Source organism: Cynoglossus semilaevis, chromosome 7 (assembly GCF_000523025.1).
Source record: "Cynoglossus semilaevis isolate Cse_v1.0 chromosome 7, Cse_v1.0, whole genome shotgun sequence".
Classification (NCBI taxonomy): domain Eukaryota; kingdom Metazoa; phylum Chordata; class Actinopteri; order Pleuronectiformes; family Cynoglossidae; genus Cynoglossus; species Cynoglossus semilaevis.
In genome coordinates, this window is record NC_024313.1 from 1,839,939 (window position 1) to 1,854,712 (window position 14,774).

General features: G+C 41.2%; 2 protein-coding genes across 2 annotated transcripts in view; both read left to right on the forward strand.

The window, feature by feature from the left end:
• mdn1 (midasin AAA ATPase 1) overlaps positions 1 to 11,844 on the forward strand; it is a 60,832-nt gene extending 48,988 nt beyond the window's left edge. Inside the window, exons 82-103 of the mRNA XM_025057042.1 lie at positions 550 to 755; positions 1,202 to 1,363; positions 1,462 to 1,599; positions 2,553 to 2,688; positions 2,837 to 3,012; positions 3,111 to 3,242; positions 3,334 to 3,475; positions 3,585 to 3,919; positions 4,013 to 4,120; positions 4,881 to 4,982; positions 5,073 to 5,271; positions 5,371 to 5,538; positions 5,622 to 5,667; positions 6,177 to 6,303; positions 6,453 to 6,542; positions 7,253 to 7,368; positions 8,544 to 8,718; positions 8,887 to 8,960; positions 9,745 to 9,859; positions 9,953 to 10,019; positions 10,703 to 10,845; positions 10,934 to 11,844. Coding sequence (XP_024912810.1) covers positions 550 to 755; positions 1,202 to 1,363; positions 1,462 to 1,599; positions 2,553 to 2,688; positions 2,837 to 3,012; positions 3,111 to 3,242; positions 3,334 to 3,475; positions 3,585 to 3,919; positions 4,013 to 4,120; positions 4,881 to 4,982; positions 5,073 to 5,271; positions 5,371 to 5,538; positions 5,622 to 5,667; positions 6,177 to 6,303; positions 6,453 to 6,542; positions 7,253 to 7,368; positions 8,544 to 8,718; positions 8,887 to 8,960; positions 9,745 to 9,859; positions 9,953 to 10,019; positions 10,703 to 10,845; positions 10,934 to 11,119 — 3,143 coding nt within the window. The 3' untranslated portion in view covers positions 11,120 to 11,844. The remainder of the gene's footprint in view (positions 1 to 549; positions 756 to 1,201; positions 1,364 to 1,461; positions 1,600 to 2,552; positions 2,689 to 2,836; positions 3,013 to 3,110; positions 3,243 to 3,333; positions 3,476 to 3,584; positions 3,920 to 4,012; positions 4,121 to 4,880; positions 4,983 to 5,072; positions 5,272 to 5,370; positions 5,539 to 5,621; positions 5,668 to 6,176; positions 6,304 to 6,452; positions 6,543 to 7,252; positions 7,369 to 8,543; positions 8,719 to 8,886; positions 8,961 to 9,744; positions 9,860 to 9,952; positions 10,020 to 10,702; positions 10,846 to 10,933) is intronic.
• Positions 11,845 to 12,223: 379 nt separating this feature from the next.
• lyrm2 (LYR motif containing 2) lies at positions 12,224 to 14,271 on the forward strand. The gene is made up of 5 exons (XM_008312719.3): positions 12,224 to 12,375; positions 12,644 to 12,784; positions 12,947 to 13,082; positions 13,139 to 13,753; positions 13,803 to 14,271. The coding sequence occupies exons 1-3, from the start codon at positions 12,331 to 12,333 to the stop codon at positions 13,025 to 13,027; spliced, it is 267 nt and encodes an 88-aa protein (XP_008310941.1). The 5' UTR covers positions 12,224 to 12,330; the 3' UTR covers positions 13,028 to 13,082; positions 13,139 to 13,753; positions 13,803 to 14,271.
• Positions 14,272 to 14,774: the final 503 nt, after the last annotated feature.

Here is a 14,774-nt window from a genome sequence, read left to right on the forward strand (position 1 = left end):
CCAGAATGCAATGCACCAACTGCATTTTCAGGTGATGCCACTAGGTGATGACAGACACAGTTTGACCCGTTTCTCTAGTTCAGAGGTCCCCTAATGCCTTGAAAAAGGCTTTTATTTTGAAAGTTTTTTTTTTTTAATTTTCAAAAGATTTTCAGTTACATCTATCTGTCCAGTATATAGAATACTATATTATAGAATATAACACTTTTGCGAGTCTAGACAAAATTCTCCATGTTATATATATATACATTTAATTTAATTTATGTATTTTACTCCAATGCTTTTTTAAATGTATCATTATTTTCGTAATAAACATTTTCTAACCTAAAAAAATAAACAATAAAAATATAGCAAAAAAAAGCAAAGCTTTTATTTTGAAAAATAAAAGAGGCCAGATTTTCAATTACATCTATCCGTCCTGTTTATAGAATACTGTATTATAGAATAGAACACTTTTGCATTTTATTTATGTGTAAGTTCAGACAAACATTATGCATATGTTTTATATATATATTTATATATTTATATATATACATGCTGATGTTATAGCCGGTGCTATAAAGGACGCGGACGTGGATGAGGATGAGGAGCGTGCAGAAGACCTGCTGAAGCCCGGTCACCTCGCTCGCCTCATGGAAGCGGAGCTCGAAGCCGAGGTGGAGTCTCTGAATGTCGGCGATGTTTGTGAGCAGCTGGAGAGATTGTTCTGCAGCCTGAGAACACACAGAGACACTTGTCAACCAACGCAGCTTCAGGTAAAAAAAAAAACAAATCCATAGCTGTTTAATAGGACTGCAGAACTATAATACTGTAGCAGGCATGGGCAAACTAAGGCTCGGGGGCCCAGATGCGGCCCGTTCAGCTTTTAAATCCGGCCCGCTAAATCTTTCCTAATAGTACATTTATTTATATTATCATTATACTTCTACCTTTTTCCTGCAATACCCACATTTCCCCAGTAGATGGCGTAGAAAATGCATTTTAGCCTTTATACATGAGTTTAACATGTCATTTATCTTAATTCTCACAAACCCTCCATCTATCTGCTCCTGACCCGGACCCCCCCTGTTCAATTTTAGGACCAATTGTGGCCCGCGAGTCAAAAGTTCGCCCACGCCTGTACTACTGTATAGCATATACTATAACATAAATGATTTAATTCAGCATCTGTGGTCATTTATCTGCCCTGTGACCGTGACAGGAGGTACACAGGGCCTGCGGCATGCTGGCACGTCTGGAGCCTCTCCTGGGCATGTACTCGGACCTGGTGCGTTACTACCTCGCCATGTCAGTGGCCGCGCATAGGAGCACAGGCAAACTGACGTCTGTGCTAGCCAGCATCTTCACAGAGCTCGCCCTAAAGGTGCGGAAACGTCTTAGAGATTTTTATCGTCGCTGACAAACAAAACAGAACTTCAGACTAAATGATTTTGATTTTTTTTTTTTTTCTCGTTCCTCCAGGGTTTCTGTTTACCTCAGGAGCTAACAGCAGGGGGAGACGGAGAAGGCGCCACGGAGTTTCACGATTACGAAGGTGGTGGGATAGGAGAGGGAGAAGGCACCAAAGACGTCAGTGACAAGATCGAGAACGAGGATCAGGTGATTAGAAGGATTTTTTTTTTTTTTTAAACAAATATAATTTTACTTTAGCTTTGGGTTTTTGAGAAGCAACTTTGTGTCGAATAATAAATAAGTCACAACTGTTTAGGTCGTGTTGTTAAGTAATGACTCTGCCTCTTTATATAATTCTTTGTCTACGGCTAACCTTCGGGGTTTCTCCCAAAATGTTTCTAGATTTTGAACTTTGTTTAAAATCATATTAGTTAATTAATAAATATATATATATATATATGTATATGTATATTTATATATGTGTACATATATGTATATTTGTGTGTACATATATGTATATTTTTGTGTGTACATATATGTATATTTTGTGTGTACATATATGTATATTTATATATGTGTACATATATCTATATTTGTGTGTACATATATGTATATTTATATATGTGTACATATATCTATATTTGTGTGTACATATATGTATATTTATGTGTGTACATATATGTATATTTTGTGTGTACATGTATGTATATTTTGTGTACATATATGTATATTTATGTGCGTACATATATGTATATTTATATATGTGTACATATATCTATATTTGTGTGTACATATATGTATATTTATATGTGTACATATATGTATATTTATATGTGTACATATATGTATATTTATATATGTGTACATATGTGTATATATGTATATTTATGTGTACATACAGTATATGTATGTGTACATATATGTATGTGTATATTTATATGTGTGCATATATGTATATTTATATATGTATATGTATATTTATATATGTATATGTATATTTATATATGTATATGTATATTTATATATGTATATGTGTATTCATATATGTATATATGTATTCATATATGTATACATATACATAATATATTTTTTTATTTATTTTTTATTATAATAAGAATGAAGTTGTTGTTGGCGCGCCACGTTAACACCTCTTTGTTCAGGTTGAGGACACTCTGAAGGAGGGTCAGGAAAAGGAAGAACAACAGGACAAGGGTAATATAAAGTCCGAGGACAACGCCATCGAAATGTCAGAGGACTTCGAAGGCCAGATGCATGATGGGGATGAAAATGAACAAGGTGTGAGGGCTCGATATATTTACGCCTATCATTTTATCCCACGTACAGTTACAGCCAGTGACCTTAAATAAGAGCTGTAAAATGTCAACGTTGATAGCTTAGAAGCTAATTAGCAATCACAGTATATTTCCGCCCTTTATGTTTAAAGGCGAAGAAGAAGAAGATTCTGACAAAGAAGAGCAAGAGGAACTCGACAAAAAGATGGGCGATCTGGGTGAAGGCCAGACGGACACCCTGGATGAGAGATTGTGGGGCGACGACGAGGACGATCAGGAGGAGGAAGGGAGTGACAAAGAAGAAGAGTCGGGTCAAGGCATGGACCAGGTACGGATCAAACCCTGGACCAATCAGGTTTCACTAAAAGCGATGAAGCTTTTCAACCAGCTGACCTTATGTGACGTCAATACTGTGGTTTCTCTCAGGGCGAATCAGAGCTGGTGGCCAAAGACGACAACCTGGACGCTGCCGACCCAAACAAGGACAAGAAAAATCAGGACCAAGAGGAGCTAATGAACGACGAGGAAAAAGAGAAGATCAACGAGCAAGGAGATGAGGTGACGACAAACGACGACAACAGCATGATGCGAAAATTTCGCGTTTCCTTCGTTGCTCCATTTCGTCTGATTTTTTTTTTTTTTTTCACAGAGGGAGTTCGATGAGAATGAAGTGGATCCCTACCACGGTCAGCAGAACAAAAAGCCAGAGCCGGAGTCCATGGATCTGCCTGAAGATCTCAATCTGGACCAGGAGGAAGAGGCGGGGGAGGACGAAGAGGGCGAGGGAGATGGTGAGGAAGAATACTTTTGTAGAAAAGTCGTTTAGGGGTAGATGTTGACCTGCTGACCTCGGTGGAAGTCCACATGACATAATGTGTTCTTTTGGTGGATTGTCATTAGAAGAGAATCCTTTCGACATCGGTGAGAAAGACATGGACGTGGACGGAAAAGAGGACGGACAGGACACCGCTGCGGAAGAGGATAAACCGGAGACGGAGGAGGAAGGAGGAGAAACGATGCAGGACGACCAGACAGAGCAACCAGGAGAGGAGGAGGAGGAGGAGGGACAGGAGCCCAAACCTGAAGATGATGAAGAGGGAGGCGGAGAAGGGGAGAAGGCCGAGGGAGATGAGAACGCCGTTGAAGACGAAGAAAAAGAAGAAAATGAAAAGAACAAGCGGGAAGATGGACGAGGGGATCAGACGGTTCCGAATGAGAAAGAAGAAAAACAACAGGTTTGTATTTCCCCAAAGAAAAAAAAACAACTGAAGTTACTGAGCGTGTTGCATGAAATGTTATACGTTTTTACGATGTGCGGTGGTCTACAGGAAGAGAAAGACGACGACGAAATGCAGCCGGAGTCGGCCGACAGACGGGAACATGATGCCGACGGTCAGACCGGAGAAGAGAACGTCCAGAGCGAATCAGGGGAAAAAAAAACTTTTTTAGTTTGGGGGGTTTAAAAAAAAAAAATTTAAAAAAAAAAAAAAAAAAAAAAAGCTGAGCATTATCTGGTCATTAGTTTTATAAAATTCTGCAAAAAAATAAATATAATAATATAAAAAAAATATATAAAAAAATATTCCTTGTGAAAAATGCAAAGTGTCTATTTTGTCGATGGCAAGATGATAAAAAAAAAAAAAAAATTTCTTGTCTTTGAAAAATACCGTAATTTCCGGACTATTGAGCGCACCTGAATATAAGCCGCACCCACTAAATATAAAAAGAAAAAAATAATTCTACATAAATAGGCCGCACTTCTCTATATGCCACGTTGTAACATGGGATATTTACACAGAAATATTTTTTTTTTCACTTTGATTAAATTTTTTTTGTTTCCGTACAGTGCCTGTAACACGGCTAGTTATACGTTAGCGTAATGTTCCTGCTTCGGCGCCTCGACCGTAGTTGGAATGCACAAGTAATCTGCTCCAGGGCCTAAGCCAAGCATGGTCAAACTAAGGCGCGTGGGCCGGATGCGGCCCGTTCATCTTTTTAATCCGGCCCGCCAAACTATATACTATGAACTTCGTTAGCCCATAAAAATCTATAAACTAGCCGCATCATCATTTAAAGCGTGTGAAAAAACAAGCAGCTTATAGCACGGAAATTACGGTAATTTGTGCAGCATTGGCTTCTGAGGAACATGGCTGAAGACCAGATCTAAAAATTTCAGTTTTTTTCCACATCTTCCAGGAGCACGGCAGTGGTGCAGCTGACGCTAGTCAAGCCGAGGGTCACCAGTCGAAGCTAACGGCCAGAATGGCCGCGCAAACCAAAACGCAGAGCAAGACCCAGGTACGATCAGAAGGGATGCCACCGTTTTTTTTTTTTTTTTTTTTTTTTCTTCTTCTTTCTACTGATTCCTTCACTGGTTTGTGTTATCAGAGCCACAAGCGAAAACCGGGTCACGCGGACAACGAGCGGTCGACGGGCGACTACAACGAGCGCATCAACAAGCGTCTGCGTACAGTGGAGAGCAGCAAAGACAGAAGTTCTGACAGCAGACAGAGTGACGCGCGGCAGGAGTCCGAGCTCTACGAGCACATCAAACAGGGAGAGACGACGTACGACGCTCAGACTTACGGTCAGTGATTTTTTTTTTTTTTCTTCCCTAAATTGTCGAAGGCTTTTAGCTGCTTCGATACGAGACATTTGAACTTTGAAATAAATGTGCCGTCCGCAGATGTGGCCAGTGCCGACCAGCAGAACGCAGCAGGGCCGGAGCAGCAGGAGGATCAGAAGGACGAGGACGTGGCCATGGACACAGAGGACCAGGACGAAGAGCTCCACGCCGCCGAGATAGACGAAATGAAGCCCGAGCAGCTGGACTCGACGAAGGCCTCGCGAAAAGGTGACGTTTTTCGTTCTTTTCGCTCGGTAAAGTTCTGGCGTCAAAAGGTTTTCCTCGCTAACCTCCCGGTCGCTGTCGCACAGGCGCGGACAGCGGAGAGATGGAGGCGCAAAGACGAGATGACGAAGAACGAAGAGGAGGAGGAGGAGGAGGAGGGGGGGGGGGGGGGGGCGCCAAGAGGAGATGACGAAGAGGAGGAGGGGGGGGAGGAGGAGGAGGAGGGGGGGGGGGGGGGGGGGGCGCCAAGAGGAGATGACGAAGAGGAGGAGGAGGAGGGGGGGGGGGGGGGGGGGGCGCCAAGAGGAGATGACGAAGAGGAGGAGGAGGAGGAGGAGGAGGGGGGGGGGGGGGGGGCGCCAAGAGGAGATGACGAAGAGGAGGAGGGGGGGGAGGAGGAGGAGGAGGGGGGGGGGGGGGGGGCGCCAAGAGGAGATGACGAAGAGGAGGAGGAGGAGGAGGGGGGGGGGGGGGGGGGCGCCAAGAGGAGATGACGAAGAGGAGGAGGAGGAGGGGGGGGGGGGGGGGGCGCCAAGAGGAGATGACGAAGAGGAGGAGGAGGAGGAGGAGGGGGGGGGGGGGGGGGCGCCAAGAGGAGATGACGAAGAGGAGGAGGGGGGGGAGGAGGAGGAGGAGGGGGGGGGGGGGGAGGAGGAGGAGGAGGAGAAGTGGAAGGAACAGCGGCCCGGCGAAGAAAACGAACGAGAGGAGAGACGCACAGAGTCCACGGTTCACACGGTCCCTGAGCTGCTGCTGGAAACCGTGCAGGTAGAATAACACGTTTACGTTCCTCTGGGAATCGAACTTGGGACTGTCTTCGTTGCAACGGTTTTAAGCTCGTCCCGAGTTCTGTGTAGAAACCAGAAGAAGAATCGATTTTCTAACTGTAGTTCATGCCTGTCTTCGGCTCCCGGCAGAAAACGGAGAGGGACCCAAACGACATTCGGAGGGAAATGGAACTCCAGCTGGAATCCTGGCACAAACTGGCTCCAGGAACTCAGGAGGAGGTAAGAGTTTCCTCTTTCAGGTGCCCGAGGGGGGCGTGAGGGACTTTCAATGGAATATGGCACGCATATGGACATAAATGTACCACTGCTGTAATGCTTGAATGATAACAAGCCTCCAGCCACTAGGGGGCAGCAACTCATACAGTGGTTTGTACAGATAAAAATATACATGTTATCAGGTTCTCAATAGTATTTCAATGCGCGAAGGTGCGGGTCGGGGTGGGGATGTGAAAACATTTCTGTCCACAAGGGGGCGCATGACGGAAAAAATAATACAGGGGCATCAAACTCATTGTGGTTCAGGGGCCACATACCACCCTAATTAGATGTCAAGTGGGTCGGACCAGTACAATCATAACAAAATTACCTATAAATAACAATAAGTCTATGTTTTTCCCCCCTTTGTTTTCAAGCAAATATATGAGAACATATTCATATTTAATGAAATATAATGTGACAAAACATCACGAACATTAAGTGTTTGTGCATTTTTTTCACTTTCAAAATTCTTCCAATGGGCCGGATTGAACCGCCTAGTGGGCTAGTTTTGGTCCGTGGGCCGTGTGTTCGACACACCTGACCTAGTAGAACCGACTTTTCCAACTAGACACGATCCACAGACGTCTGTGGCTGTTATGGTTGTGGTGTTAAACGTAGGGTCGTTGGTGTCAAACCTTAGCTCTTATTGTCTCTTTGTCGTTGTCTCGCAGGAAAGCGCAGCGGCGTCCATGTGGCATCAGTACCAGAATCTGACGTCACCTCTGTCTCAGCAACTGTGTGAGCAGCTGCGGCTCATCCTGGAGCCCACGCAGGCCTCCAAACTCAAGTGAGTTACACTTCAATTTGACAGTTCTAATTTTTCAATGTGTAATTTCTATTAAAGAAAAAACAATTAAAATATAATTAACCCTGTGATGCATGACCCATGATATACTGAGTTAAAAAAATGTTACTAAGTGTTTTTATGTGTTTTTAGACATAAACATAAGAACTGATTTGGTTCTGTTTTTATACACCAAATTTTCTTTTTGAATGTTGACACAATTATTCTGCAGTTGCAAAGGCTGACCACTGTATGGCAGTGTTGGGTGATTCTCAGGCGTCCACAGTAGAGGCTTATATACAACACTGCCATCAAAACCTATTCTTATCATAGAAAATGACATTTTCATAGCTGTCCACTGTAGTGACCGTCATGCATGAAAGGGTTAATTGACAATATCGTTGGTGGTCTTATCAGTTAGCTTAGCAAAAATCAACCTACAATTTTATTAGCAAATTAGCTAATAAGTATAGCTTCTTACCTTCAAGGCTTAATTCACAAAATAGGTTTTATTTTTGTTTAAAAAAATGTACAAAATATAAAAACTGTGTCCTTAAAATTCTTTTTTAAAATGGTTATAGCTAGCATTAGCCGCTTGCTACAGTTAGCTTCTTGCTACCAGCCTGGTATATTGCTGGTAGCTTTATCTGTTACTCATGAGTGTTAGGGTCCGTTAGCTTAGCAAAAATCCAACTTAAATATTCTTAGCAAATTAGCTAATAAGTATAGCTTCTAACCTTCAACGCTTAACTCACCAAATGTTATTACAAAGTTTTATTTTTGTAAAATAAATGTAAAAAATATAGTTATATATAATATATAAAATATAGAAACCTGTGCCCTTAAGAATTGTTTTAAAATTGTTTTAGCTAGAGTTAGCCGCTTGCTACACTTGCTCACGTTAAACAAACAAACATCACCTGCAAACTTTACTGATTTTTTTGTTTTTGTTTTTTGCTTAAAAAGAGTTATCTGTGTTCAGCTGATGATGAGTTTCAAACAAAATAACAGTCAAAATTAGCATTAGCATTAGCAATTTCTTTACTAAGATAGGGATCAAAACTTCATTCAGACTATAACTGGAGCTCAGCTTAAATGCGCAAAAGAATTATGTTCAGTTTTTTTGCCCGGTCAAATCACCACAGCATGCTTTGACTCTGAGTTTTCTGGTTTTACAGAGGCGATTACCGTACAGGGAAGCGCCTGAACATGAGGAAAGTGATCCCCTACATCGCCAGTCAGTTTCGCAAGGACAAGATCTGGTTGAGGAGGACCAAACCGAGCAAAAGAGAGTACCACATCTGCCTGGCTGTGGATGATTCGTCCAGCATGGTGGACAACCACACCAAACAGGTTACTATGGATACGCAATAAGCTAGCAGGCTTTTCCTGCATAACATACATTGTGTAATGGGGTTTAGTGTAGCATTAGCATCATTAGAACATCTTTAATGAGAATCCAGCAGAACTCATCAAAATGCTGATGACGTTGATGTCTTTTTTTTTGTATTTGTGCTGCAGCTAGCCTTCGAGTCCCTGTCAGTGATCATCAGCGCTCTGACTCTGCTGGAGGTCGGACAGGTGTCTGTGTGCAGGTAAGGGAAAAAAAAAAGATTTTTTTATGGTACCGTAATTTCCGGACTATTAAGCGCACCTGAATATAAGCCGCACCCACTAAATTTGAAAAAGGAAAAAATAAATTAGAAATGTTTTTTTTTTTCACTTTTAATTAAATAAATGCTTTTTTTTTTAGCATTGCCTGTAACACGGCTAGTTCGACATTAGCTACCATTACATGAAGCTAACAGTATCGGGTCAGGAGCAGTTAGATGGAGCGTTTGTGTGAACTAAGATAAATGACATGTAAAAGTCATGCCTAAAGGTTAAAATGCTTTTAGCCGTCTCAACGCCATCTATAGGGAAAATGTGGGCATTGCAGGGAAAAATCATCAGAAATATAATCACAATACAAACCAATTATATAATTTGGAAAAGTTTGGTGGGGCCGGATTACAAACCTGAACGGGCTGCATCCGGGCCATGGGCCTTAGTTTTCCCATGGCCTGATCTGCAATAAATCAAGAAGTAAATGTTCTTGAAGGTAAAAAAAAACATTGAATTGGCAAAGTAAAAGGGTAAAATGACCATAAAGCATCCTGGGAGATGCTTGGTTCTAAAACTCGGGATGGCAGAATCAATACGCGTACGATGTTGGATAGGATTTCAGGATCGAACATCGAAGAAAACAACTATGGTCGCCTCGGCAACGACAGTTTCTTGGCATGCTGGAGGAGGAAAGAAAGTATCGGATTGATAGTGTATCAAAAAAGCCCGTTATTAACGCCGCTTCAACGTATCTGTTGTCTTTAATGCGTCCAGTTTTGGCGAGCAGGTGCAGCTGCTCCACCCCTTCCAGCAGCAGTTTAACGATGAGTCGGGAGCTCGGATTCTCCGTCTGTGTCAGTTTCAACAGAAGAAAACCAGAATAGCACAGGTAAGGGTTAGCCTCACGCTGAACTAGTCGTCCTGTGGCAATATTGGAAATATTTATAGCCCGAGGACTGAATATATTCTGATACCTTCACAGTTTTTGGATACCTCAACCAAAATGTTCGTAGGAGCCCGGCAGCAGATTCCAGGATCTAGTACCACAGGTAAGGACGGACTAGAGCTGACGAAGGTCAGAGTGAAGTATATTGAATTATTAGGTCTTTATTTATTATTAAAAAATTCTTAAAAAAGTCATGCAAATAAATGTATATAAATATAAATAACTCCATAAAATGACTAATAATAAATAATATTTTCAGCAGAATTTTGCGATCAAAAAGGTAGGCTAGTAACGTTAGTAAACTATGTATTATATTTAAATATATTTTTAATTGATATTTATATTTCATAGTAATACTAATAATAATCATTATTATTATTATCATATTTTTATTAATTAAATTTGACCCTACTGCGACCCCTATGCAAATTTTCTACTGCCTCAAATGGGGCCCCGCCCCCCATCTTTGGTACCCACTGGATTATATGAAGTGACTTGGGTTCTACTTGGTACCCACTGGATTATATGAAGTGAAGTGTACTCTATATTTACAATAGTTTAATATAATAGCCACAAGGTGTATTATTGCCACCTAGTGGCTTTATTGACTAATTGCTAATTGACTAATTATAAGAATCAACGAAAAAAAAAAAAACTACAGATAGAGGGCAGTGTTGTAGAAACCAGAATTGGTTTGAAACATTTTTAGTTTTATAATGACCCCTGTTTAAAGTTTACTTCAAAGTCACTGTCAACAAACAACACAACCTTTGACCTCCTCCACAGACATGGCCCAGTTGCTGGTCATCGTTTCCGATGGACGCGGCCTGTTCCTGGAGGGCAAAGAGCGGGTGATGGCGGCCGTGAGGTCAGCGCGCGGCGCCAATGTCTTTGTCATTTTTGTGGTTCTGGACAACCCAAACTCACGGGTAAGGATTTGTACATTTTTATATACATTTTTTTTTAATCGATATTTGCGTATGAATGATCTAACGAAGCCGCCGTGCCCTTCCGCAGGACTCCATCCTCGACATAAAGGTGCCCATTTTCAAAGGACCGGGAGAACTCCCGGATATCCGTTCCTACATGGACGAGTTCCCCTTCCCTTTTTACGTCATCCTGCGAGACGTCAACGCCCTGCCGGAGACGCTGAGCGACGCGCTCAGGCAGTGGTTCGAACTGGTCACGGCGGCCGACCAGTAGAACGACGAGTAGCCCGTCGTAAAAAATAGACTGAGCATCGATCACTGCTGCAAAGACCTCTCAGCCAGAACTGACAATAATAATAATAATAATAAAAAAACAACAACAACAGTACGGAATTACCGCTGTACATGTGCCTTTATTTTCTTATTTTTACTGTAGAGTTTAGGAGATTTAGTAAAAAAAAAAAACAAAAACAAGTGTTCTTTTTAATGTAATGAGGATTGCTTCAGTTTGCACGTCTCTGCTGAAAATGAAAAAAAAAAAAAAAGAATGTGATTTTAGTGTGAACCACCTCACTGAAGTGAATATCCATCTTGTACAAATGCCCAGGAAATCTTGTTGTGTGTGGATGTAAATCAGGGCTGGAGAAATAAATAAAAAAAAAAAAAAAAAGGTCATTGACGCGACAGATGAACGGAGCTCAGCTAGCGCAGCCACAGATCGGTCTTTTTCATTTTTACTCCATACTTCGTGGAACCTAAAGCACAGTATTTCAGCACGATCCTGTTTAGAATAGAAACCAGTTCCGGGTTTTCGCACTGTACATCTGTTGTGTTTATTTGGTTTTGCCCGTGCGAATGAAATGTTTACGATCACGTCTGTGGTCTGGTTCTAATGTGAATTGTTAACGTTCTCTTCCGCCAACCTTGGCTGGGTCGAATAGATTTTCACTCCCTCTGTTTTCATTACAAAACATCACCAGAGCTGCTGAAAAAAAAAAACTCATCTGTGTGTGTGTGTGTGTCTTTGAGTCTTGAGCATGTTGTAGTTCCGCCCTTTGGCCTGAGGTGGTGCTAAGTCCACATTTGACAAAACGTCTCCACGGGAAACGAATACATTAAGTGATTACTAACTAAAAATGTACAGCTATATTTGAAAAACAAAAGTGAGTGATTGAAAGACAGTTACGCATAATCATATTTTTTTGTAATAACATGTCTTGTCTTTTTCATGAAATTCACATTAAATAATCACACTATGCATTAAAGTAGGACTTGAAATTACCTTTTTATTAAGTACAAAACATCAGCAATATCGCCGTGAACCTAAAATATAAAGCATAATAAATGGTTGTACCTAAGTATTCCGGCAATGTGGTAAAGTTGTTGGCTGCAGTTACCCTCCCTGCCAGTAGATGGCAGTGTATAAAGATCGGCCACCGGATCTTTTACCAATCAACTTCCGGTAGTGTCACGTTAGTAGCAAATATGTCGGCGTCTAAGTTGCCGTTCGCGGCTTTAACATTGAAACAGGTACGTTTGTAAATAGCGGAGGTAATAACATCTTATTCAAAATACACTTTTAATTTCTAGTTCGTTAGTATTTAATTAACACGTCACCTAAGTATGACATGTTACGTTAGTTCGCTGAACTCTATCTCTGCAGTTCAGAAAAGAAACAATGCAAGTTATTCGAAACACACCTGTTATGAATAATATGGGATGATTTGTGTATTTTATTTTTTAAGTACATTCGAATGTCATATGTGTAGTCTAAAGTATGTGAGTATGTGGTTGTCAGTTTTTACAGCGACAGAAGGTGTTGGGAATTTACAGGAACCTGCTGCGGACAATTAAGCAGGTACCTGACGAGGCGGACCGGAAGTACCTCAGAGACTGGGCAAGAGAGGAGTTCAAGAGGAACAAGACAGCCGTAGAGCAGGTACAGTGTGTCTACATATGTGTGTTCTCACCTGCCTGCAGCTAGTCCCCCATGTTTCCTGTCAAAATACTGCGTGGTTTAGGGAAGAATCTGAGAAAAAAAATGTCTGATTTTTCACATTTACATAAATGCTAATGCTCAAACGTGTCATCATTTAACCAGGATGCCATCAGGATGATGATCACTCAGGCCGACAGGCACCTGGAGGAACTGCAGAAGTCTCTGGCTTTGGCAAGAAGTTAGTGAGTCAAAGCTGCTGAAAAACACTTCACTTCACACTTCTGAGAAGAGACTCAAAGTGACGCTGTGACCCCTGTGGGACAAACTTACTGTTGCACCGTACAGAGACTCAAAGTGACGCTGTGACCCCTGTAGGACAAACGTACTGTTGCACAACACAGACGGGTTAATGGACAGAGTGAATATGGACGCATCAAAATGACTGGTTTAATGTCGTATCAAACAGGGACGACTTCAAGGAGCGGGAACGTTTGAGAAGAATCTTATTTATTACAAAATAGTTTTTTTTAATTTTTGCTCTTTCAGACACAGTGCAATGTTAATATATATATAAAAAAATCTACCCGAGACAAACTACAACACACAGTAATACTGCGACACGACAGAGAATCTCGTTCTTTATGCAATACAATCGGACTGAATCCAGCTTTAGTGTCACAATTGTGCTTTACAGGTCAACGCCATAAACATTTTTACAACGTGTTGGGTTCTTCACAACAGTCTGACAGACTGCCTTTTTTGTGTGTGTGTGTTTCTTTACATTTGACTACGTATTATTGTAAACAGATTGTTCTTCTTTTGCTCACTCTAAGATACTAAAGTTTTTAAAACATCTCTATAATACAGTCAAGAGTGTGTACAATCCTGAATGGCAGCAAAACTACAAATGTTTCTTTTTTTTGACACCACAGAAACATAAGATTTAACATAGACCGTTAATAAAAACAGGTTTAGCTTGTAGGTCTCGGCAACATTTACGAAGGGGAGATAAAAACAGGTTTAGCTTGTAGGTCTCAGCAACATTTACAAAGTTCTGGAAAAAGACTGGAAAACTTCATATTCAATGTGTCATTTCAGGAAATATTTTCTCGATGATTTTCTTTCTGTTCTTGAATATTGTGTGAAAGTGTTTTTTTGTTGTTGTTGTTGTAAAGTTATGGTTGTGTTGAATTGAGGGATAAAGTAAGTAACATACTTTAAAACTGATTAACTGGCCTGCCATCAAGCCTTCTGTTTCAAAGTGTAATTTATGTCCCTACCACTAGATGGCGGCAGACACCAAATGTGCCAAATTATCTTTTTTTAAGTTGCGGTTTATTTTTGTACATTTTATTGACGTCTTTTCGCCCAGTATTCTACATCCAACCAATACGGTGTCAGCCCAAATTTTTTTTTTTTACAGCTTTTAAACCAGAATTTTCATTTGGACCTGAGCAGCTTCAACTCTTTTATATCTACAGTCTACACATATGGAGTTAACAGTAAAAACCTTCACTAGTATTGTTCTGTGTACAGTAATGTACATTTTCAGCTCGGCTACATTCTGTTAATATTCAGTTGATTGACATCAATGGGAAGCTTATTGTACTGTGATAACTACGCTGTGACACCATGTACACGCTGTATGTGGTTTATGTAGCAACACCACAGATGGCACATACGTCAGTATTTAGCTTTATATTTAAGGGTCATTTACTAAACAGTGCACAGGAGCAGCTTCTAGTAGAGGCATGGGCAAACTAAGGCCCGGGGGCCGGATGAGGCCCGTTCATCTTTTTAATCCGGTCCGCCAAACTTTTCCAAATGTATTTATATTATCATTATACTTCTGCCTCTTCACTGTAATACCTGCGTTTCCCCAACAGATGGCGGTAGTAAATGAGCATTTTAGCCTTTATGCATGACTGTTACATGTCATTTATCTTAGTTCACACTAACGCTCCATCTATCTGTTCCTGACCCGCCCTCC